We start from the raw sequence: 26014 nt of genomic DNA, 5'->3' as shown, positions 1-26014 counted from the left end.
TTTGAATTAATTTGTATGCAAGTGTTACACAGGACACTACAGGGAAACCTGGATTGCAGACTACCATGCACACATGTATTTAAGGCTTGAAAGAAGACGGCTTTAATGAACACCAGGTTTTTTCCTCCCCTTACAGCTTCAGGTCTTGCCTTTAAGGATTTTCCTCTGCCATCTTCATCCGAACGGGTCCGATACCGAACCCTTAGGAGCAGACTCATGAACAGATGACCGTGACTCAGTAAACTGATTTTCAGGCTCCACAGTACTTTGCTTGTAGGCGGGAGGCAGAGACGGAGATCCTCTGCAAGATGACTTAAAGATTTGCACAGCAATGCATGCTTCCACGTGATGGTGCCAGCGATCCAGCTGAATCCACCCCAGGGCAACCGCCTCTAGGCGGTACCCCCCTCTCGTGATGATTCATTCTGTTCTTCTGCGCACGTCTCTGTTAGTTTTCCCTTTTATTTAACTAACGAAATGACACTGACGGCAGCTTTGCCATCTAGTGCACTTTGCAGCACAACTTGCACATTTACCGGAAGGACTAAACAATGGTCTCTTTTTTTTTCTTTCCAGGAAGAGGAAGCCAAGCAGCTTGTGCGAGATGCCATTGCAGCTGGCATATACAATGATCTGGGCTCTGGCAGCAACATTGATCTCTGTGTTATAAGCAAGAGCAAGTTGGATTTTCTCCGTCCTTATGATGTAGCCAACAAAAAGGGGGAAAGGTTAGTACTGCTGAGGCCTTGTCTTGTCCCTGCTCTCCTAGACTTGCACACCATTCATATGATGCTTTCAGGCATTTTACTACTGCATTCCTAATTTGCAACACATTGATGATAGCTCAGATTTCTAGACGACGATTGAGTTCTGCCTGCATCGCTGAGCAGTCTGTGTCCTGCCGCACACTAAGTACCTGCTGCCTGTGGATGCGTCGGTTGCCCGAATTGCGGTGACACGGAGCACGAATCTGGAAGTCACCATCAACAGGCTTCACACTTGAGTCGACCGGGACAGGGGGAGGGGACGGGCTGCTGCAGAAATTTGAAAGCAAAACCAACCACACAGGCGAAGCGAGTTGAAGGGTGATGCAAGAACTCTCGAGAAGGAATTTTATTTGCAAGCTGTAGACGCTAGCACTTGAGCTGTGGGAACCCTGGACCTTTTGGCTAATCGGAGACTGGACTGGGGTTCCCGGCGCTCCTTTCCTGAGCCCCCAGGCTTGTGAACACAAGCGCAGCATGGTCCTCCTTCCACCCGGGGCTGGGAATCTGTCGAGTCCGAGTGGGGTCAGACTCTCGGTGCACATTACTGCGAGTCTCACAGGTCAGCCTAAGTCTCGCCTAGGGAGTCAGAAACGTAGTGCAGTGCAGCACAGCTCGTCGTTAGCCATTGCACAACACCTCGTTGTGGGCACAGAAAAATGACAGCGTAGCTCTGATTTGCTGGTACTGTGCTGTGATTCAGTCTGTCGCTGGCCATGCTCTTTCTTGCACAGTGTGGTCTGACCAGGGTGTGGGGGAACATCTGTGCACAAGATGATGTGCACGTGCTCAGCAGTCTTGCTCACTAGTTTTCCCTATAGCAGAGAAACTCCCAGAAGCGATCAGAAATGGTTGCAGGGAGCGTCCGTACGGTTCACGGTTACATTTGGTCCAACCAGAACATCTTGCATTTGCCAAATGTAATTCACATTTAGCATTTAAATAATAAATACCTTCCCGGCCATAAATGTTGCGGGTTGTCAGTAATTCATTCTTTTCCCATGGAACATCCCTCTCTTGACCTTTTCATCATGTAGAAACTTGTGCTATTTATGTTCTCCAGCTCTTTAATTTGGCAGGCCACAGCGAGAGACAGATTCCTGCACAGCCCCTTCTCACTACACAGTTCTTGCTGTTCAGTTCTGCAGACAACAAGGAAAGGTTGCCGGCAGAACTTGCAGATGTTACAAAAGATGTCATTTTTACTGCAGCACTTCCTTCCTTTAAAAGGCAAAGCACATTCATCCCAAATGCAGAAACCTCCAAGAAGAAAAGGAGCGAGGTGGTGGTTGTGCTTACTAGCAGTGCGGCTGCATAGTGCCATCAGGAAATACTGGGAATGTTCAAGTCACAGAAGTGTTGAAATGTCAACATGAGCAAGTCAGTGTGTTGGCTTCGCTGGGCAAGGGAAAACCTGAAAGGTCAAACTGCTAAGCATGTGGAGAAGTCTCCAGCAAGCGGTTGCCTAATCGGTGAATCAGAGCCCTGGCAGGCAGCTACAGGATTTTGCAATCCGTACTTCTGCATGGCGCAAGGCTACAACGCTGCCATGAACTAGCATGGCTTTGCCTTAAAGAGAGGTGCTCCCACGTCTGTCAGACTCTGCCCACTACAGACCTGCACGGGCTCGAGCGAGACGCATTTCCATGAAGTCCCTCTAAGCTGGAGCCTGTTGGTGTAAATTCAGTCTGGGGGACACGTCTGTAACTGAATAGTGGTGAAAACGATTGTTTCGTGTGCGTGTGATGTGTGGCCATGTCCGCACGCGGATCCTAGCTGCAGAGAGTCACCAGATTCACCGTTTCAGGTTTGCTTAGTTTTTAGAAATCCAAAGCTACAGCATCTAAAGGAAATAAGGTGTCATAAATGGCTTTGCTTATGGACTATGAAGGAGATGGTGATCTGAGCACAGGCCACACACTGAACTAGCAGAAATTGCAGCTCTTCTGAAAAGCACAGCACTAGATTTATTGTTAAAGATCGCTTTCTGGCTGGGCTGGTGGTTTCTCTCCATTTAAATATCAAGGTGTTTTTCTGGACACAGTTGCTGAAGAGGGATGTTCTCTTTAGTCTAGTAAGGCTGACTCGTGACAGGGAAGTTTAGGGTGTAACCAGAGGAAGTTCCCCTGTATTGGACAGTCTTGCAAATTAACGTCTTACTTTTCTTCAACAGGTTTGGGAGATACAAGTGCGAAAAAGGGACTACAGCTGTTCTCTCAGAAAACGTCGCTCTCTTGGAAATTGAAGTGGTGGATGAAACCGTGCAAACAATGGACACTTCCTGAGCGCTCGTATGTGGTATTTCTGTAACACTAGGCTCTAGTATTAGGCATGCTTTGGTTTGTATTAGAAACCTTTCTGCATGACAAGGAAACACAAATTGATATCAAATAAATGAGTGCTGACCGGTTCACTCACTCCCTGTTTTCCATGCTGTTGATGTTTGCTGCTTTTCTGTTTCTTACCTGGTGAAAGAGTAAGGCTCACACAGAACTGGAGCATGTGTACGTTGAATTGCGATGCCCTCTCATGGCCCACAGCACCGTGTAGCACCACGTACAGCTAGCTGGGCACTCCCCTCGTGGTTATAGCAACAATTTGTCTTGCTCTGAACTTCTGCATTGAGAAGACCTGGGGAAATACTGCGTGTGGCTGATTCCTTCTCTGTTTAAAGTGCTGTTGCTTCTCTATTAGTTCTGTTATTCGGCTGAGATGCTTCCTCTAGGCTTGGGTGGTACTTTGCATAGGGCTAACACCGGGGCTTTTTCACTACCTATTACAGGCCTTTGTTTTCCAGAAAGGCATTAAAATGTGTGAAATTGTAGAGGCTCGGCCATGTGGGGAGAGGGTGTAACAGGTGCCTTATCGAGCGTGCTGTGACAAGCTGGTCTAAAAGTGATCAGGCTGCTTCAGGTGTTGGTCTGCACTGCTCAGAGGTGATAAGCAGGCAAGCTACTCACTGCAGCCTGGACAGGCTGTTGGTACAACGTGGGTGGATCAGCCGCCTGGGTCCAGACTCCCAGGCCTGGGTAAACTGACTTGGTTCTGGTGTTTGATGTGAAAACGCACAGGGAGCCGTTGTGGTGACAGCGGGTGAACGGCTGCCTGGAGTTTTCATAAGCCAGCCAGCCTCGCTGCTAAGCCAAGGGTTTGGCCGTGCTCGGCCAGGAGGTGCTGAAGGGCTAAACTGAGCTGAACCCACACTTCCCAACCCGGGAAACTAGCTGCTGCTGGTCTCTGGGAGCTCTGTTGGGCTCTCCTTCCGGAGGGGTGAATTTACACCGCATGACACTGCCTTCAAAAATGCCTCCCCTGTGTCCTGCTCAGCTGACCTACCTTTGTTAACTAGCCCATTTCAGGGTAAGTTGAGCCTGATGTGTAAAGTATGGGCATCTAATAGCTAAGGTCACCAGTTGGAAACCAGTTTTGTGCGTGCAAGAAAATGTTACTAGCCGGACTTTTTGCAACACTCCCGTAACAAGCGTGTTGTGTAGCGCTGGGCTCCTTGTCCCACGCACAAAGAAAGTCGGTGATTTTGTAAATCATTGTTTTATTTATCTAAAAATGCACAGTTGCAAAAAGTTACCTGTTGAAATACATTTACTTATAAGCACTAATAGATTTTATGTAGCAAGAAAGTGACCAGACTGATGGAGACACTCAAACGCCGTGAGAACTCCGGTTCTATGCGACACCCACAGGGGCGTTGGCACAACCATGTCTACGACTGTAGTTGGTTTAAAGGAAACCTGCAGTGTAAAGGCAGCGATTCATAGCCTGAAATACAAGAATAATGAACCAGAACCTGGGTCGTGGTAGTTTCTCAAGAGCTTCGCATGGGAACGTCCTAGCGTCTCTCCTGCCAGTCTGCATTTCCCGGCTCTCAAACGAGCGCCACGGGCTGGGCTTCCTGCTAGGAAGCGTCAAGAAAAAATGGCATCTTTCATTAAGTGACACCAGCATCATTCACAGCAATTAATACCTTTTCTGTTAAAGCACGTTCACTTTCAATCAAATTTCTAAATGTTGATCTGAGGTGTTAAATTGGCACTGCAGTTTTCCTTTAAGTAGTGAAAAAAATCCATTAGGAACATGTTGCAGGTACGGTACCCTTTTACCCCAATTTGATTTCCAAAAGACTAATGGTTGTGTGGTTTTCTTAAAGAACAAGGGTGCCCTGGCACCCGCGTCGCCACGGTGGCAGTAAGGCACGTGCCGCACGGACGGAGCCGGGGAGCAGGACGGGGCCTGTTCCCCCGCTGGCGTCCCTCCAAATAGGAACTGCAGCACTGTGTCCCTGAAGAGGCAGGTGAGACAGAAACACTTGAACGTGAATCCGTACGTTCTGGTTTTAAAGCAGTGAGTACTTTTCCTTGACAGTAATCATTGATTCAATGAATGAATTTAGTTGACTGAAAATTTTCATCTATTAAAAAAAAAGAAAAATTAGTCTTTTTAAACAAGCTGTGTCCTTCAAATCAGGTTGCGTTTTCCAAAGAAATTCACATTTTATAACTTAGCTTTCACAGTTAGATAGGTATGGACTGATTCTCGGTTAGAATTTCACTTGCGCAAAGAATCTGACTTCTTTCAGGCTAAATCTAATATCCCTATGTTTCAGAGAGGTCTAAAACACTGCTTTGCTTTCAGTTTTACTGAAGTGCCGTTGGATTTGGTAAAAGTCTCTTCCCCAAAATAAAACTGGCTTAGAGTAACACTGATTCATAATAAGGACTTTGAGTCTAACTAGATCAATGCCAAAGGGGAAACAGCTTAAAAAGATAAATTGCTTATGGAAGCAATGTTTTTCAGGTATGTGCTAAAGCCACCGCGTCGGCTATAGCCAAGTTAACAGATAAATGCATCAGCAAAACGTTCACTCTACATTTTCAATTACAAAAAAAAATCTTCAAACAAATGCTCCCTCCTCCCCACTTCCTGTTTGCAAAGGAGGGAATTTAAAAAACACATAACTGGATGCTTTAAAAATATATGAACTAAAAACTGAATTTGCTATTAACCAGGTACAGAAGAGGCAAAGTAGCAGTTATACAAATTACACAAAAATCTACTGCAGTTCTTACATTAGTATAAAGTGATTTCACTGAAGGAATTGTTTCAATATTTCACATTACAGTTAAGATAGAGGGGGTGCCGCAAATGCTCACTGAGACACCCTTGTTAATATAATCTATCCTAGATTACACACAACAGTTAAGAAAGGACCCTTAAATGATCTACATCTGTAACATTATTGGCTTAAAAAACAACAACAACAAAACACTTGCAATACCTCACAGAATCGTCACTTTAAAGCATGACCACCGTGTAAGAGTCCTTGTCAAATAACCTGCAGAAATAATGGAGCATCTTGCTATGAGTGCTCAACTCTCTCACTTGAGTGTGACTAGGCACCAGTCGGTTTCGTCTGAGAAATAAAATTCAAGTAAGACTAAGCTGTGATGGCTTTTCTTAGAGAGTGTTTGCAGATGCTTCAAGTGCTGGAGGTCCAAACATGCATCTGTTTTGCTATTTGGTGCACGTAACCGATGTCAGGCCTCTGACCCGGATCAGGGTATATGCACATGCTGACCAGTTCCCGGAGCTGGAAGGAAAGAAAGAGTCGTGAAAGTGTGATCCTTGCCGGTGCCTTTTGGACACGGAAGGGACAGCTGCCGCTGCGCTCTCCCCCCACGCCCCACCAGAACGATTCTGGAGAAATCGTGATCTATGTGCTGGCTTTTCCTTCCTGTCTAGCTTAGTCATTGCCCTTACAATCGGGCCGCGTCACCCTGCTCTTTAAAATGTTCCAGTCCCCTATAGCAAACTTCACTGAGGGTGTTTCGAGTATGCTACCGACTCGCGTGGTTCCCAACACAGCTATGCCCCGTATAGCAACCGAGCGGTTTGACAGCTACACCGGACATTTTCTTAGCCAAAGAGCCAGAAAGCTCTTATAGAAATAGCATTAAAAAGACTTGAAATCAAGGGCTGAATGAGTCAGAGCAGGGGGTGGCCAGTCGGAGGCAGATGGCTGACTGCGAGAAGTGTACCCGAAGGATGAGCTGCACTGAGTCATGAGTGGGAGGAGGTGACGGTGAGTTCAGCAGAGCGAGCGGAGCTGCGACGGGGTCCTGCGTGAGCAGGAGCCGGGGCATTGAGCACAAGGAGCCTCACACGGGATGCAGACTCCAGGCAGAGGGCAAGGGGCATTTGGGCACAAGGAAAAACGCCACCGCTCCAGGTTGCGTGTTAGGCACGTGCTTGCAGCCTTGCCAGAGAAGATGGCTGAGGAGGAAAGCAAAACACGTGATGTGAGAAAATCCTGGTCCCAGCACACTTCCCTGCAGCACCCCTGCCTCGAGTCCTCGCAGCAAATCCGTGGCAATTAGCCAGCTCAGGATTGAATGGAGTTTGAAAAGCAGGCTAAGATCCTCGGATACGAGACGGCAGAGCGGTAGCTGCGTGAGACGCGGCAGCGACAATGCTGCACTTGTATACGGGACCGGAGCGGAGGAAAGGATGGGTCACTGATTATAAGTAATAAATAAGACGCAGAAGGACGGGAGTCTTCCCACCTCCCAACCCCCTTTATTGTGCACATGAAAGATTGTAGCTTTTAATTATACAGACACTGAAAGCTGCTCGTACCCCCGAGGCATGGGGAGAAAGAGCCCTGAGCCTCTGATCTTTCTCACATCCTCCCAGTAGCCACAGTGCCAATTATTTTAATGGTAATTAAAAGCGTGACCGTGCAGCTCTCAAGCACACAGCTTTAGCTGCATTGCTGGGTTTACTCAAGTGAGCTTCTCACTTCTGCATGGAGCGAGGTCCTGTATTTCAAAGAGAGAAGTGGAAGTTGTGTCTGGGCCGAAAGGTGATTTCCGCAGGACGAACGTGAGGCCGGGGCTGCAGCCCGAGCAGAGATCGTGACACCAGGGAAAAGCCCACCAGAAGAGTGCAGTCAGCCTGCTAGGTGCTGCTTGAGCCTTATCACACGGATAACTGAGGCGTTCCTTGCAGCAACGTCTTGAAACCCTTCCCCAGGTCAGCTGAACACTCGGTTGCAAAAAGGCAGCGGTGAACTCCACAGGTCCTTTGACCTGCTGCTTTCTGGGGGTAAATAAACTGCCTGGGCTTATTCATTAGGTTTACAACCACCGACAGCTAATCAAAGACTTGAGGGGCACCCCAGTCTTGAATGAGCAACCTGATGGGATCGTACGGATCTCGGGCGCTGCAGTAACAGCAAAGGCCTTGGCCTCGTCTGGGCAGCCAGCGCACCATCGTGTGGGAACGCAAGCTGCTGGCTGGGTACGTTAACCTGCTCACATCCAGACTGATGGAGAAGCAGATTTCCCCAATGACCTTCACGGCATTAACGCAGAGTACGGGCATGCCTTTCGCCCCTGCACAGGTCACAGATCCAGCCTTGCGACGCACTGCAAATCAGGGTCTGAAATGATCCCGTTCTTTCCAGCAGAGAAAGCTAGCAGCGAGCGCAGTCCGGCCGGCACTCCCTTTCTACCGGGGCAAGAGAAACTGCCCGTCACCAGCAAGGAGACGAGCCCCCTGCACTGCTTTCGCTCTCGCGCCTGGCCATTGGCTCCAGCAGCGCTGCCGCTTGGGTGTCCGATAGGAACACGTTAGTGCTAAAACAGACACGGCTCCCGCTGCACAAGGAGGCTCTGGGTCTGCAGTGGAGCCGGTTGACACGGTGAAATAAGCCCGCATCCTTCCTGAGCCTGCGCGGAGCGCTCTGAATAGTGCATGAACACCATCTGGAGTCTAGTTCTCTGGGACCTGGTGCTTCTGAGCTTTAAACCATCCTTCTCACCCCGGATTGGATCGCTATGCTACACACACTCTTTAGCACTGCCAGAGGGAAGCAAACAGACAGTAATTGTAAAGACAGGAAACACATCTGTCAACTTACACTAATTCCTGCTGCCAGCAGGCATATCCTGAAGTGCATGCTACAGCAGCATGGCAAATGCAAACATAAGACCCCTGCCTCCTCGCAAAGGCTGTCTGGAAGCGCACACTTCCTGGAACAGTTTGCAAATCGTTTTTAAGTTGGTTGCTGAGCAAAGAAGTAAAACTGCTTGGAAACCAGGAGCTCCTCTGCCTCGTCGCAAATACGGCGCCTGTTACAGCCAAGACCTGGCCGCTGGTGCGCGCAGCACTGCCAGCACCCAGGCTACTGTTGTCTGAAAATGATAGCTGGGCTTCTCACCCAGACAGGACAACGGAGAAAGGAGCCTGTCATTTGTCACACGCGTGCCGAGTGACCGCTTGGAGGGCGGGGAGGCAGAACGGCCTAATCCCACCTGTATACGCCGGCCTCGGGGAGCTCTGCCAGCCGCGAGGAGCTGGCTTTCAGCAGCCTGGCTATCGCTGGTCTCTGAAGTCAGTGACGAGGGGGGGGATTTTCAGCCTTGGCAGGGAGGGAGGATTCCCACGGTCCCTCGGGCCGAGTCTACACTGCAGAAATGGACCGCGGAGTCACCCGGTGGTTCGAACACGCTCGCGGGACTGGCACTACCACATGCCAAAACGCTCCCACTGGACGGGCGGCGGGTTCTGGATCAGACCAGGGTCCCACCGGGAAAGTTCCCTCTGCCCTGGGACTGCTCCATTTCAGGGGCAAGGCAGAGGGCAGCCACCACCTGGTCCAACAGCCCTGCCCCTTTCACAGCCCCCAGAAGCTGCAGCTGACAGTGCGAGAGGTGTGCCGCTTGCGTGAATCCTGGTCTTATCCCAGCAATGGCTCCTCTGCCCAGCACAGAGCGCGCCAGGGATGGGCACCTCACTGCGAGACTTCCTGCTGCAGCACGCCGAAGGGCAAGGCCGGTTCTGGAACGGGAAACCCTCGGCAGTCTCCCATCAGCGATCTCACACGCTTCCCCTGTTGCTATCAGCACCGCTCTGCCGCGTGCAGGTTTATGGGTCTGTCCCCCTTTCAGGAGCCCAACCGGCATCCAACCCAGGGGAGCAGGGGCCCTGCAGCCACGCTGGATGTTTCCAGCAACGCTCGCCATTTCGCAGAGGCTGCTGCGTGTCCCGGAGCCAGCACCCAGCTGCTCGGTTTTGTCTAGGGCTATTTCACACCATCTTGTGCAGACCTGGCATGGTACCTTTCCCTGGAAGCCAAGCGTCTGCAGTTTGGAGGATGTGCAAGTTCACTGGTTGCCAATTAAAGTGCTCCCAACCCGGTTCAATTTGTTGTGTCTGTTTTTTGCAGCAAGACTGGCACATGGAGGGAGCCCAGGGAAGGTGAGGACTACAGTGCTAGTCGCTTGCTGTAGAGACGCCTCATGGGTTGAAGCTGCAAAGCTGATTTCCAACACCATTTGTTTTGCAAGTCTCCCAGTTCCTTCCTTCCCTTCCTGTTGCATCCAAATAGGAAAAGTCCTCGTTTCCCCCACCCCTCGCTTTTTTATGCGCCTTAAATGCCAGCAGAGGCACACAGGCTGTGCTCTCGATTTACCGATGTGTGTCTGCAGTTTGCTTCCCTGTTTCCACTACACGCTGTAGCTGCCATTAGACAACTCAACAGCCAAGGTGTTCTGAGCATCACTGCAGCATCCTCGCAGCGACGTACCCTGGAAGCATTGCTCGCCGTCGGGATTTCACTGCTCCGTGCGCACTGACAAAACCCGGCATGCTGCGCTCGCCACTTCCTTTCTGGATGAGGTGGTACGGAAAGAGCCGGCTGTCCCAGGGCCGTGCGTCCCGTCTCGAGAGACGGGCTCCCCTGCGAGGCAGATCCTAGCAGAAGGTGTTCTGCGGGCTTCGAGTCGGACTGAGCTTTGGCCGCTCCCGTGAACGGCCCGGGACACGGAGAGCGCGGGGCTGCAGCTGGGTTTCAGCCTACCGCAGAGCCGGGGGAGCAGGCACGCACAGCCGTGGCGCGCGACAGCCAGGCCAGCGACTGCTTCCATCGCTCGCTTTCATGGGCCATAAAATTAACCAGACTTTAAAAAGCCCCCATATGGCTCCTGCATGAATGCTTATTGTACTCGGCTAATCACTTCCCTGCCTTCCTTTAGTATCATTTTCCCCTGTTGTCCATTTAAACAACCGAGGACTTTACAGACAAAATTTTAAACACTCTTTTATGGGATGTTATTGTGGGGGGGGGGCGGTTTCCCCCACGTGTCACTGCTGTGCTCTGCTGGCGCACGTGAGCTCCGGTGTCAGAAAGCTCCCGGCCATCCCAGGCCTCCGTGGGCTCATCTGGGGCCGGGACCTGTGGCGAGGCACCTGGGGCAGACACAGGCTGTGCAGAAAAGCCCGCGTCCTGCTCCGGTGTCAGGCAGGGGCCTCACTGCAGCCACAGCCGCAGCCCAGGCAGCCTCCCCCTCCTGCCCCAGCACCCACGTTTCCCCACGGACGTTTCTCCCGCCTTACCTTTTCAGAATAATGTTCAGCTGGGAGAGGAGGGTAGTCACATTGCTCTATCTTTTGGCAGAGAGAAAACAGATTCATTTTATCCCCGTAGAAAGGGCTCTGCAGAGCTGCCATCTGTGGAGGAAAAGTGGGAGAGAGTTTGAAACGGTGAAGGATGTAATAGCTCCCCTCCCTGCGGATCTGCAATCGCGAGCCTTGCTCCTTGGCAGCACGCGAGCGACTGATACGACTGCTCTGCAGGCCGTGGCGCTGCCCTCGGAGAACGCCTCGGTTCGTACGCTGCCACACCTATTACCAGGCCTGTCGCGGGCTGGCGGCCGCGGCCCCAGCCCTGCGTGCAGCAGACGTAAGCAAACAGGCAGCCCCGGCTGCACAAAGCATCTCGTGCTGCACAGCGCCCCGTCCAAATTAAAGGAATGAGGTTCAGCACATGCACGGTGCCGGCAGACCCCTGCTGTCCCCGATTCAGCAGCGCGGCACTGTAGGCACGTGCACACCCGTCTCCAAGAGCAAAATCAGCTTCCTGGCCTCCCCCAAGGGGTAACTGATAATTCATCCAGCCAAAGAAAGCCCCCCTGCCTGGCAGAGCGGAGATCTGCAGACCAGATACCTCCCACCACTTTTTTCACATGATCAATGAACACTCATTACACTTCCCTTGCCCTCATTATACAGGAGCGGTTTCTACATGTTCCCATCACTGTAATTATTTTCCCCCAAAACGTCTCAGATGTGGGACTCTATGGATGCGCAGAGGCAGCGCTTTTTGATGTACACAGAATAAATAATAAATACAGGTTTATGTTAAACCAAGAAATCAGGATCTCTGTGCACTGAGAATCTCCTGCAAACCCACTGCCTGTGAGTGGGATGTGGTAAGCTCCCATAAAAATGATAATCTGTTAAAAAGTAAAGACCCTCCTGCCTTTGATGCGGATTATGGTTTCAATCTACTTCGGTAACGATCGTGTTCAGAACAGACAGCTCGTTTGCTCTCTGCGCCTGGTAAATTTTTAGTGGTTGTAAAGAGTAAAATTGACACTTTCTGGACAACAAGCCGCTTCCTAAAATTCAAAGTATCTTATAAATATGAATGACTCGCTCTTTTAATAGAGCAAAGCCATGTGTTGTTTCAGGGAGAAGATCCTGGACAGCTTCTGGAGCCAGGCTACTGACTCTGACTTTTCCTAATCGGTTTATTTTTCACGTTGGTTGCTTAGCCTGAATTCAAACCCGTGGGTTTTTCTGAGGATCCCTGGAAGATTGCAGCAGCTTGGAAAATGCAGGGGCAGGCCAGGTGCATGGGGCGTTCGGAGAGGCTTTTACAAAAATATATGAAATAATGAGGTCTCCAAAAGGAAACGGCATTTTTGCACGAGGAAGTCCGCTGGCACCGCGGGTCCTGAACGGGGATCTCCGAGCGAACACCACAGTGACGAGCCTCAGAAAACAACAGCTATGGAGGGACGTGCGTTTCTGCACTCACAAAGCAAAGCATGAATAAATAATGTCCTTAAAAGTGAGCGTTTTGGAATGAAGTCCTTCATCTCCCTCTTCCACATATCGTGATTCACATCCCGCCCCCCACCCCGGAGCGCGTTCTGGCAACGCCGGGCACGGGCCCGGGGCGGCAGGTTATAACCGTCTCCAGGAATAACAGCAAATGCAGCTCGCCATTTACATACTAAGGAACCCGCAGCACTAATAAGGACCATCTTCAAAGGGAAAGCCAGGAGCTACGGAGCGGCTCAGTAAGCAAGAGGCATGTCACCTCAGCATGCGGCCTGCGCAGTGCCCCATCTGCTTATTAATCCATAATGTTATTCAAGTGCTTCTTGTCACTCTCGCTAACTGTCACACGCAGCACCGCACAATGGAGTAATACCTCCTCCTAATGAAGCGCTATTGGATAATTGTTGATATTATCTACTCTGTTTAGAAGATCTTTTAAAACCATTTTGCCGCGAGCTGCATCAGATCGGCAAGCTTTTCAGAGTCACGCCGGCTGAAGCTGATGCTTCTTACTGTGGTTTTAATAAGGGGCTATTTGATAATTGTTAGTCCTTTGCTCATTATCATGCGCTGTGAAAGCTACCCGAAGAATACCGTCATGTTGCCGACGCACACGGCAAGCTCCCAGCAGTATTTTTTTTTTTAAGTCAACACAAGACCCTCTGCTCTGTTAGTCTATAGTTCAGAGCCATATATTTGGCAGAGGAGCAGCTGGAGGAGAGCTGTGCGGTTTCTGAGAACGCTGGATCCGGGTTTGCTCCGCGTAGATAAATGCAGGCCGATCTCGGCCCTACGCACACTTGATCACGCTCACAACACTGGCAGCCTCTCCCTGCTGCTCAACCAAGTTTTAGTAGAGCAAGGCTCTGCAGCAGGGCTTCATTTCAGTGATACCGCCCCCGTGCATTAGTGAAGCACAATAAAGAAGTAAAACCCAACGGTCGGTTCTCATTCAACTGAAAGGACTCGGTAAATTCTGCTGGGCTCTTCCTTAATTTTATTTTGTTTGTCCCTTGCTGATTTGCAGCAGAAAGTCGTGCAAATTAGTTTCCTGGTCAGTTCAGCGAAGGCGTTCCTCCGTCTTTGTGGCGAGACGTTGCTGGAAGTGAAATCCAGTGTTAGCAGCAACCGTGTATTTGCAATGCATCACGAGCCATTCTAGACACAGCCAGGCACGCACGCAGAGGTGTGACTGCTCCGTTAGCTGGGCCACCTCCCACGTACCTGCCAGTCGAGCACTTTTCAGGAAGCCCTTCCTGGCATCCTTTGTCTGGTGGCGAGTGTTTAAAACTGGCAAATCAGAGGGGCGTTCACGGGGATTCACAATTCCAGCGACATCCAGTTAGAGCGGGGGCCCAGTTCCACGGGACACCTTAGAAAAGGCTAGCTTCACCTGTTTTGTGCATGCTCGCTGCGTGGGACGTGCCGTTCAGACGGTCTGTGCTACTGAATTTCATCACTGCGACAAAAACTAACGTGATCTACCCCTGTGGCAGGTCGCAGGGAGAGAGCAGCCAGTGATCGTACCCAGGGATCAGCAGAGCTAAGTCTGAAAGCAAATCTGCCTCTACAACATGCAGTGTGCACACAAAGAGCACGAGTTTGGGATCCTCTTGTGATGTGGATGTTGTTAGAACTACATGCAGCATACTGCCGGTCTGTGCAGTGCCGACGAAGGCCAGTAATCATTTCTGTACTGAGCAGAGCTGAAATTAAATGACCATAGTGCAGCCCTCTAAAAGGGCTACTGATTGTGACAAAAAAGTCTGGGGGGAGGAGGGGCATGGAGACTTTTAGTACACTCAGCCTAATCTTCTGCCTCCAAAATATGAACTAATTCCTACTACTTAGACTAAACAGTTAATATTACATATAGCCCTTCCATTACACACACACACACAAAGCTAGGATCTTGTGCATGAAACCTTTCTTTTGACGGTAGGAATTTGGCATCTCTCATGATGGGGCCCTACCTCTTAGATCTGGAAAGAGCTGCACACTGGTATTGTTAATCTAAACCACGAATAAGGAGCACAAACCCCAGGGCTGTTTGAGAGGCAGCAGTAATGCGTGTGTTACAAAAGGTACAAAAGCAGACTCAGGAAAATGTTAACCAAAGGCCAAAAAAGGGTCTCCTAGACTTCCACAAGAAGTCAGATTTTCCCATCGATCTGAAAAGTGTCTCCATGCCAATTCGAATCCTGTCCAGAGCTAGTTACACGGTCATATACAAAGCAAATAAATTAATGAAAAGGGGGGAAAAACCTGTGCGACATTTCTTTTTTGGGGCTAGCAAATACAGCAAGTTAACAGTGAAAAAAGGTTTGCAGGGATGCTTTATAAATTCTGATTAAGACAGCCAAGAACGTGCGCCGGAGGACTGTGACTGCAGGCATTCCCAACGTATTACTGCCAGGCTGTGACGCGACGCTGGGGCTTGCTTCTGACACCGGGATTAGAACAATTACAACACGGCGGCCAAGTCTCCGCTGAAAACAGACCACCACACCGTGGGACTGGTATAAGTATATACAGAACTTCATATAGAGAAATGCTGTTGGTGTTGTGTTGTCAGAACGGCTACAGCCATCACTTGTAGCTGCACTCTGCCGAGTAAGAGCTTGTTTTTATCCTCTCAAAGTGATCCTGATGACAGATTTCCAAAAAATGAAGGCTTTTGCCATTATTTTGACAAGATTTAGTGAAAACCAATGTGTGACTTAACGTCAGAAGGCGGCACCATCTGACATCACGCTAAAACCCCCAAACGCCCTTCCCATGCACGTCTCTAAAAGCAATTTGTATGTTAAAACGCCCCAGTTTTTCTGCACAATGGCACCTGCAGAGAACGATCGGGAGTCGCTCTGAACCAAGCAAACGCAGTTATTCCCTCTCTTGCCCCCTTTTCTGCTTAATTAAGCAGGACCTATATGTCCTGCATTTGCACAACTGTTCCGGAAATTATATTATACGAGTTGATACGGATCAAACACAGCTTCCTCAAAGCAGTGCATGGGTTTCATTTTTCTCTTTTCCAAATCATCTAATGAAAGTTTAAAGCATCCAGTAGCTGTTTATTTCCTGAAACCAGAGCTGGTAACTGGCCAGTATTTCTTGGAACGTACAAAATATCACAGCCCTTGTCCGCACCGGAAAGGCTTCCTTGCACAGACTGCAAGTGCCCACGTGGTTTCCCTGCCAGCCCTGTACCCAGACCAGGGTGCTGCTGCTCTTCAGTGCACAAACCAGCCGGCACGATGGGGTGTGGGAAGCGTTGGACTTCCGTGCCAAAGGGGACGATGCCGCCTGCAACAACACGGTGCCCCGGCAAAATGCTAGACACTTCTCTGCAGAAACCCCGAGCTCTTCTCTCCTTAGCAGCTTGCTGGAGAACGCACCCCGCACACAGCAGCCTCCCCCCGGGTTACTGGGACCACTGCTCTTGGCAACGGCAGGGCTAACAGGTACACGGGGGCCAAAAAGCTCCCCCGACAAACCTTTCAACTGAGAATTACCCTTAAGGTCAAACCTGCACAATCCCAGCTCCGTTGAACACAAAGAGTCTTAAGAGCCCGCGCCCCTTTCCCAACGATCCTGTAAAAAGGAGTCTCCGAGCTGCGTTTGAAGTGGCACAAGGACCACACCCCCCTTTTGGATTCAGCCACGCTTTACAGCTCCATTGTGCACACTGCCTGAAGCACCGTGCGTCTGAAGCGCCGGGCGGTTTTAATTGGTTTGTTGCTGCTGTGGTCGTTACAGGACTTTGTACAGAGTCCTTCTTATTCCTCCACTAAAAGCCACCAGGGTTTTAATGCTCGGCCTCGGGACGCTGCGATCACCTTGAGCGCATTTGCACAATTGCTTACGATACAATACTCAGCAAGCGCCCACCTCGGTCCTAGCTGCTGTTTCGCTCCTTGTCCGGCCGAGGGCTGTTAAACGCAGATGTTAGCGCAGCCCTGATTATTAAGCTAATAGCTCTCTCCCCTTCACGGCCAAGCTGCGTGATTGCTCGTGGCATTCTTTAAAACGTCTTAAACAGTGTTGACACGTGCCCCTGCTGCATGATGAGAACAGGACTGCACTGGTGCGATTCTCCCAGCTGCAGGATGGGCCAGCTCAGACACAAGCCTCGTGCCTTTTAATGAGCTTCTGTTGGGAAGCCTTTTTTTCCGCCCAGCACACATTTTCCTCTCTGCACGAGGTTTTGAGCTGCCTTTCTGGCACGGGGGTCTCAGTCCTGGGAGAAATCAAGGCCCTTGTACCTCGGGGACAGGCCCGCAGCCTGCAAGCTCCACCAGGCAGAACTCAGGTCCACACTGGCTCTGCCCGTACCTGCCTCTTGTGGAAGTGCCCACCTGACCCAACGCCCTCCAAGGCCCCTTTGCCACGATGGCTCCTGCATGAGAGAGGATTTCACCCTCTGTATCATCTTCTTCCTAGCTCTAAACATTCAGTGTCCCGGCCCCAGTGATTTTCCCACCTGCTGTGATTTGGCAAATATGCAGCTATTCACTGCTCTCCTCGCCCTCCCTAACAGCCAGGGTGACTGTACTTCTCAGCAGATCGGGTAGCTGTTCGCACCGAGACCCCTGAGCCCAGTTTCTGGGCCTGTGATCATCCACCTGGTGTTCACGCTGCGCTCAGCACAGCTCTTTTTCCACGACCTAACCCCTGCGGTAAGTCACAGGCCTGGGGCAGGAGGTAGGTGGACACCGCCACGTTCCTCGGTGCAGATGCACGCGTAGTGGGTGGACCAAAGCATCAGGTGCCCAGGTATCGATGCACGCATAGATTTTTGTCGGGAACATTTTTAGGAACAAACACCAAATCCATAACTGCACGGAGGCTGGCTGCAAGGAGTTCTCACGTGCAAGGGCTGTTAGACTCAAGCAGTGCTACACTGCTCCCAAAGGCTGCTTAATCCCTCTAGCAGGATTTTATTGATTTATTTCATTGACTTCCCAGCACCAATATTTCTCTCTCTAGATGCACACCACACGGCACTTTCACACTCCGCCAACAAATAAATCAGCACCTATTGAACTGTATGACTCAGGCTTGGTAATGCACTAACGACAGTACATTGCCTTGTTGAACAAGCATTTAGTTACACAAGAGGAGTGAGCTTCCCAGCAGCACACAACCAGTAATGGGCATGTTTAACTCTTGTTGGGAAGGGCAGAAAAATGATCTGTAAGCAAACCCCGTCGTAAAAGGCTCCTGTCATCACCTAGTTCAAGCAGAAGCCCATCGGTGGCTGTGTTTGTGTTACGATTTGACAAGCACTAACTGCAGTTGTGCGTTTTCTCTTCCCACGCGATTGTGAAAAGTTGCAACAATCAACCTCCTTTTGTTATGCCACGCCTTAATTTAAACTGGGAACATGCAGCTCTCACACTCGGGCCTAAAAAGCCAAAGGTTTCAAGTGGTTCTGGATAATACTTTGCAAATTTAGTATTGTTAAATACCGTTTTGGGGGGGAAAAAGCACGAGAATATGCTTTTTAAATATTGGCCACACACCTTCACTTGGACTCAAAACAATTTGATGCATTCTGACAGCAACCTTAATTTTTTTTTAAGCAAACGCAAGGTTTTACACGAGTCTCGTGCTATTAAAATTATTTTTCTGAACATAAGAGTCTACAGGGGCTTTATTCCTTCACAAATTGCAGCATTTGAATTTTGAGAGAATCGTTTTCTTCTTAAACCTAACCTACCCAATATCGAGTACACAGTCCAACGTTAAATATGTAAGTTATCACAGCTTACACCGAGTCCTTCTACCTTGAAAAAACCCTACATCGTTACATGACTTTGTAGGGCTCAGCACAGTTGAAAAAATAACTAAACAGTCTAAGAAATAAATATGTTCATATCTTTAAAAAATATTGCGAAAATCCCCGTCTTACTTTTCACCGAGAGCTCTGGGAGGTCAAAAAGTGTCAACACTTCACAGCTTTGTTTTACACTAACTACTATTCAAATGACGTTTTCTGCCTTTAAAACAAGTCTCGCGTTTAAGGAGTGAGCTCTGAATGCCGTGCCAGGAGCTGCCCAGCTTACAGGAGGGAAGAACGAAACAAACTGGTGGGCTGCCGTCTTCCCGCAATGCTTACTGGGATGCACCGAGCCAGCTTCGTATCAGTGCTCTGGGGTGCAATGAAAATGGGCTTTGTGTGTCTCTCTCTCTCTCTCTCTCTCCTTCATTTAAAGCACCCCAAAAACCAGGTATGATAGTTAATATTCCTCATGGGATGACCAGGAATCAGATGCAAGCAAGTCTGAGTTAGGCCGTTTCCTCCAAATGGATCTGTTTCATTATGGCATGGCCTTGTTCATGAAAAACCAACAGAAATGAAGTTAGAAATGCTTACCTCATACAGTAAACAGCCCAAAGACCAGATATCCGATTTAAAGTTATAGCCATTTTCATGTATTCTTTCTGGGGACATATAGTATGGCGTTCCCACTGCAACAAAGCAAGCAAAAGAGAGGAGTTATCTCCCTGAGAGTGACAGAAATCTGCGCTGAGTACAGGAGCGTCTCTGTGAAGAGCCCCGGCTCTGGCCAAGCTGGCAAAAGCACATCTCAGAAGCGATTTGTACAGTAACCTGGGAACATGCCATGGCTTCAGCGGACCCTGAATGAAATATTCTTATTTAGAGCTGAAATATAACAAAGGTAAAAGGAATAAGTCAGACAAGGGACGTTCAGGCATCACTGAGATAATTTTCTGTATTTTTGAACTTGGAGGGCCATCATCTTCCTTTCCACCCTTCTGAGCGCCCTCGGAACAGATCACTTGAACACGACAAGGGGAAATGATCGCTCTCCTCTTGGTTCATTCAACAGCACGCGAAGCTGCAAGTCAGATGTCATGTACATTCACTACTGCAGCCCGAGCCTTGTGACAGCACGTCAGCCGAACGTGCGCTTGACACGCGCCGGGCTAGCTGCGTGACAGACCGGCTCCAACTATGAGGGGATGCCCCTTTCCGAGCATCTCGGGAGACCGTTTGCTGCGGTGGGGAAACGGTAGTAATGAACTCAACCTCGGAGAGACACGCGAGGCTTCCCGGAAGGGCCGGGCGATCAGTGAAATTCCAGGACTTCAAACTTCTCCATCTCTCAGTCAGATGAAGAGCTCTGGGCTGTTCTACGTTACTTTAAAAGCTTGCGCTGTCTAAAAAGGAATTGGCTAGGACATTTCTGGGCAGGAGCTAGAGAATATTATCAAACACCTTTCCCCCCCTTGTCCCAAAGAGAAGTCTTCTTCTTTCGCAGCGCTTTCATGTGGGGGATTTGTGGTACCAGGCACCCCTGTATTCTTCACTGACTCACCCCTCAGATGCCTCACGTATTTAAAAAACCCAAGGCTTAGACACTTTCTTTTTTCTCTCTCTACTTGCCCAGTCTTCTGTTAATAGCTGCTTTTCTGATCTCGGCATCCCAATCTCACCTTCCCTAACAAAGGCCTTTCCAAAGAGAGGGCAAAAGTTAAATCCAAAACTTTTATTCAAAACTGTGGCTACAGATATGTTAGACTCTCTAGCATGTGTCTGATGACAATGGGCCTTTCATCAGGCGGTAGAGAATTACCTGGACCAGCGGAAGCCAACCTTTTTGGCAGATATGCAACTAATTGATGGCAGATCAGCCCCGAGTGCCACTCTGAGCCCCTTTCCCTGCCTGACCTGCTGCTCTGTTTTCTGCTCCCTGCCCCGTGCTCCCTATGGGATCTGCTGCTCTACTTTCTGCTCTCTGCCCTATTTGCCACTGTACTGCTGCCTGTCCCCTCCCCAATCCACTGCATGCCATGCACAGAGGTGGCCTGTGCTGCTTGTGGCACCCCTGCCCAGGTTGGCTGCCCCAGACCTAGGCCACATAGGATTAAAACAGCAATAAATTCTGTACGTGAGTTCATGCGTTATCGTATGGCTGTAGCCCCAAGGAGCCCTAAAGCAAGCCACTGGGGACACAATGAACAGGAAGGAGGAGGAAAAAAAGGTGCTGTTTACAATCGCAGTGCAAGACAAGGAACAAAAGATGGATAAAAACAGAGTGGGGAGAGCAAACAAGCTGTGATGCTGTATTGGCCAGGGTGACTGGTCAGGCCAGTGGTTCTGAAATGCCAGCTGCCTAACAAAAAATGAGGAATTAGATAGGTGGAGGTGTGATAAAAGTACTCCTGCGCCGGCTGCATTCCTCCCCAATCTGCAGGCATACCTGAAACAAGCCAGGACACACAAGTAGTTATTCAGCTACAGGTTTGTGCTGCATCTACAACCACTTATAGGCTCCCAGGATTTTTAGTTTGATGGAATCAGCCAAGCTTGTCACCCCTGGCTCGCATCTTACTACTTTCACAGCTCACCTGAGGTGACCTCCGTCTAATCAAGTTTTCCTGTCGACTTGTGTTTTGTAGTGGCAAAAACCTTCCCTGAGTGAGTCAAGCCAAGGGAATGCCACTGCTTGCGACTGGGGCATGTTAGCACAGACGCCTCCCGTAATCCATTTCATCCACATTCACAAACCTTGCCAACTCCCACGTGAACCAAGAGGTCACTTGCTGGTCTTTCTGTTGGTGAAAAGGATCCCATCTTTATCCTCCCACCTGTGCTAAGGGTTCTGGGGTAAATGCCAGCTCCGGCTTTCGTGTACCCTCCCCATCACAGAAGCATGGATGGAGCATCTGCCTCCACCAGCATTCCCAGCCGGTCCCAGGACGCAGTGCTTGTCCCTTTGCCATGCCCAGTCTGCCTATCAGCCATGCAGTGCAGGACAACTCGCACAAGACGAGTGCATTAAGATACAAAAACCACTGTGATAGCAAGAGCTGTCAGATGTGTGCGACTTCTGTAAAATGAAATAAAAGTTGCAGTGCAAGCACAATGTGTAGGCGGCTGCAGGGCTGGATTCTTCCTGGAGCTGGCAAAGTGCACGCCGAGGAGGACTGTGGTACCCACTGACTCGTGCATTCGGTCCATTCTGCCCCATCGCAATACCTCAGCCCACGTTTACAGCTCATCTGCTCTAACTTGAGATGCGCTTCCTTGTGTCAGGAACTTAATTCACACAAATTCAGCACAGGCACGGACTGCGGATGAGGGGAAGAGACTTTCGGAGCTTGCTGTGTTTATGTGCCTGTCTGCAAGTCTCTCCCTCTCTCTCCTCCCCTTATTAATAGCGTCTTATCAACCCCATTCACAATACCCAGTCAGGGAGTAGCCCAACACAGATGCCGCTCCAGCTCTCGTCTGGATTTAGCTTCCTGTAAATGGCCTCTGCACATGTAGTAGACTCCAGTTCTCCCCCCGGTCAGCACCCCTTGTACCAAGCCACAGACTCAGTGGAGGACAAGAGGATACCATGGAGCATGAACAGGGCAAAGACTAGACCTCCTATGGCTCTCCTCTCCCGCTGGCCTGCAAAAAGCCCACCGTGGGACAGCAGGGCCCTTTAGATCATTTCTGTAGAGATGCCTTGAACCAGTTTTTGCAAGTCTGCACTGAACACTGAAGTTGCAGACACTTCCCCACCTCTCCCTTCTCAAATCCACCAGAAAGTCCCAGTCCTGCTGCCAGTCCCTGGCTGACCGGGCTAACAGTGGGGAGCTGGCAGGAATACACGTGGGCAGCGCTTAGGCCCTCGTTCCATAAGACTCGGTGTCGCTGCTCGGGCGCCAGTGGCAGCCTCCGGCCGTAAGCGTTCTTGAGAGCGGTTGTTCCGGGTCACTGCGTGACAAGCTCACGGCAAATAACAATGCGTGGGTTTGAAAGTTGAGGCCTTGCTTCCCGTGTTAGTGCGGGTCTGCTTTGTAAGGCTTTCTTCAATTTAGAATTGTCGTTTCAAATAATGCCTGAAAATGACCTTCGATCAAAGCAGAATGACAGGGTTTGTGATACGGATGAGTGCGTCATATTCCTTATTTGATTTTTGTGCATTAGGCTGTTCCATTATATTAAATGGGTTTGTGGAGCAGCCCACGCCTGAGCTGATTCTATCAAGTCTACCTTGCACATTTACCTATCATTACTGCAGTGTTGTCGGCAAATGTATGAACAAGCAAGTCTCTGCGTTTCAAAAATGATACATTAATTTTTAAATAAGTGTCATGATAAAAGACTGACAAGCCCAATTCGCTTTGCGGCCTGTCCAACATTATGTGGGAATCTCCTGTAATGAGCATCTTCTAGAAAACTGCACAAGACTTCCAATTTAATCAGCCACAGCTCACCAATGCATTACATTAGTCAATTTGACAAGAACAGTCTAATCGGAGACTATTAATCAGAAACTTTCTTTGGCATTTGCCCTGCAAAATACAAAATATTGTTCAGATTCAATATTAATCACCAGCTGGTAGAGTATTGCTGCCAAAGTTATAAAGGTCACAGAATGGTACAGAGGATTGTGACAAAGGAAGCATCTTCTGAAAGTCTCCACGCTCCTTTTCAGTAGTGTACGCTTGGAGAGAGCAGACCAGCACTTGTTCCTACCGCCTGGCCACCGCATTTGCTCTACACCAGATCATACCTGGATTAGTCCCAGTGTCTGAGCAAAAGGGGAGACTCAGCAGTCAGTTTATAAGCAGCCGGCTCATCTTCTTTCCCCATTGAGAGTATATCCAGACAGCCAAGCTAGGGTGAAGTGAAGACTCACAATTTTATTCCTCTTAATAAGGTCCGAGTCGAAAAGGGAGCCTCTAGACAATTGTCACGTGGAGTGGCGATGCTTTAGGTCTATACCTAAATGTGCTGAAAAGTCATGGGGCAAGTATGTTGTTTCTGTGCCCCAGTTTCCCTGGCATTAAAATGGGATGGCTACGTGCATGCCTCCTCATAAAGCGCTGTGAAGCAGAACTAGGAATTTGTTCTATCAACACATTAAAACAATAGTTGCTTGTTGTTTTTTAATATACATTTTTTATGTTTTAATTTTTCCTACGCTGGCTTCTATCCAAGTTCCTTCCTGAGCAAATACAGTCTATTCAGGGATCAGAGTTCACCGAGACTCGCAACTGCCTCCCTGCGAATGGAGCCAAGGACAAATCTAATTCACACTTTCAGGGCTCGCGCTCTCTCTATGCAGTCCTTTCTTGCTCACCGAGTTTAAAACTAAGGTAGTGGAAGCTCTCCTGTAGCTGTGTTCTCGCACAAAGCCCTCCTGTTGCCTTCAGGCAGATCATCATTAGACTGAAGTTAGTGCAGAGGGTTTCAAAATATTACAGAAGGCTTATGTGGTTTTTAGAAATGCCGTAAAATAAAGTATCTGCTTGAAATTGGTCAATCAAACCCCAGCCTCACAATTGGCTGTGATATAAAATAAAAGACGATTTGATGGGGAAAGCTCCTCTTGTCTCCCGTTCGACAGCACCTTCCAGCTAATCTTTAATACTGAGCTGAACAGAGTTTCTGAATCTATCACTTTTCTCTCTCACAGCAGGGAACAGAGTTCTGAATATGAAAGAACCTAACAAATTCTGACCTTTATTGTATCTTTGCAGAGTATTCCCAGTTTCAAACCAAGAAATATCAGAGCACAACATGGGCCTCAAAGGGGTAATGCTGATTAAAGCATTCCTTCATCCCAGAGATGTTCCTCTCCTGTCAAAACAAACTTTGCAGTGTTTTGAAATACTTGTGGTTTTTGAAACATGTTCATTACATAGGAGAACGGCAAAGAACTGGGCTCAGAAAGCTCCAAGTTGTCATCCGCGTCTCGCTGATTTTCAGAAACCAATAATTAAAATACTCAGGACTATTATCTTTATATTAATAAGCAGGACGTGTTACTGTAAGCAGCAGAGCTGGTACATCCACTGTGCAGAAATAAAACAGAGGAAGGGTAAAATTCGGCGAGGAAACGGGCTCCCGCAACTCGCAGCTGAGTCATCTCTCAGGAGCAGCTGGCAGGTTGTCATTCAGGAGAGTTTACAGCATTATTAAAAGGTTTTAAATACTTAATAAGTCTTTGGCAAGAGATGCACCTTTACTTAAGAGAATCTCATTCTTCCTGTTGGAGGTACTTCTGTAGGCCACACTTCAGATGGTGCCCTATTTTTCTACTCATATCCGCAGTAATGTATTTATACCTTAAGAAAATACAGCCATTTCCTCCTATTTGCAAGCATCCAGGATAAGTCTGGAGAGCGATAACAAAACACGAGATAGCGGAGATGGGATGTGAATCGGCTCCTGTTACAAGAAAAAAAGAATCCCCCCAGAAGTTTAAGATAGTCAAGGCAAAAGGAAACGGGGTCTCACACTAGGCTGCGCTCGTTTTAGTCTCTTACTAGCTGCAGAACTGCTGTAGGATTGCCAGCGCTCCTGAGAGAAGGCAAGCGTGCTGCTCGCTAGCACGGGCTATGCAGGCTCTTAAAAGCAAGATAAAAGGTGAACACCGGTCAAAGCATTAAGATTTACTCTAGAGTCTTTCAAGTCTGAGCCTGAAGTACCCAGACTAATGGCTTGTGGCAGAAGGGTCTGGCTGGTTTCTACTTGTTCCTGTAGCCCGAAGATTACATGCAAGTAAGAAAAGAAATGAATACAAGTATATGGGAAGAAGTCGTGATTCCACAAGCGTAGTATTGCATTACAGACAGCATCTAGCTTCAAAACGCTGTCTTTTACTGATAGGGACCGGAATGATATCTATTAGCCACAAGGAGAAATGAGACAGCAATCCTTCGACCGGACGTCTGCATACAGCAGGCGCCAGCGTAAGCACAGTCTCACACCATCGAGATGGTGGGCAGTTAGAAGAGCACAGGTCCCCTCCGCAGCCACTGCTTTCTCATCAATGCAACTGCAAAAGTGCTCCGAGTCCTGCGTGGGATGGCAGGCGGGTGCAGTGTTCGCACGCAACTGCTTCTCCAAGCAAGACAGGAGGCCTGCTGCGTGCCTGCTGGGAGAGAAGTGGCAGGGATGCGCGGGGTGGCCAAAGCACATCCTGCTCTGTGGGGACAGGCCTGGGAGGACTGTGGGATCCCCCTGGAAAGGAAAACCTACCCCCAACGAGGCTTATTTTTACTGACAACACTGTCCAAACTTGCAGCTTTGGGGATTACGTCTCAGGCATAAGAGTCTCCTTAATAAACAAGCCTCCAGCAATCAGTTTTAGAAGCAAGCCATCCATTTTACATGCTAATGGACATTGTCTCCAAGCCAATTACTACTGCTCCAAGTGAACAGTTTGGTGCAAGTAAGGAGGAGCCACAGCGACCTCACCTAGCGTTCAGATTTTATAAAGATTAGTCAACATTTCAGCCCGTTCTGCTGTTTACAACGTCTTAACTGCGCTAAGTGGGTCTCATGGCAC

At 49.2% G+C, this 26014-nt stretch overlaps 2 protein-coding genes across 6 annotated transcripts in view; one reads left to right on the top strand and one right to left on the bottom strand.

Annotated features, from left to right (window-relative positions):
• Positions 1–3190, top strand: part of PSMB7 (proteasome 20S subunit beta 7) — a 34912-nt gene extending 31722 nt beyond the window's left edge. Inside the window, exons 7-8 of the mRNA XM_006271312.4 lie at positions 577–728; positions 2938–3190. Of these exons, the coding sequence (XP_006271374.1) occupies positions 577–728; positions 2938–3049 (264 nt within the window). The 3' untranslated portion in view covers positions 3050–3190. The remainder of the gene's footprint in view (positions 1–576; positions 729–2937) is intronic.
• A 1107-nt stretch (positions 3191–4297) lies between these two features.
• NEK6 (NIMA related kinase 6) overlaps positions 4298–26014 on the bottom strand; it is an 87603-nt gene continuing 65886 nt past the window's right edge. For all 5 annotated transcript variants that reach the window (XM_059715748.1, XM_059715749.1, XM_059715750.1 and 2 more), the window contains 3 exons: positions 19069–19163; positions 11178–11291; positions 4298–6369 (listed from right to left, as the gene is read on the bottom strand). In XM_059715748.1, coding sequence (XP_059571731.1) covers positions 6259–6369; positions 11178–11291; positions 19069–19163 — 320 coding nt within the window. In that variant the 3' untranslated portion in view covers positions 4298–6258. The remainder of the gene's footprint in view (positions 6370–11177; positions 11292–19068; positions 19164–26014) is intronic.

The sequence above is a fragment of the Alligator mississippiensis genome, chromosome 12 (assembly GCF_030867095.1).
Source record: "Alligator mississippiensis isolate rAllMis1 chromosome 12, rAllMis1, whole genome shotgun sequence".
Lineage (NCBI taxonomy): Eukaryota > Metazoa > Chordata > Crocodylia > Alligatoridae > Alligator > Alligator mississippiensis.
Note: the sequence above shows the minus strand (reverse complement) of the source record. Positions and strands in the feature narration are given on the sequence as shown.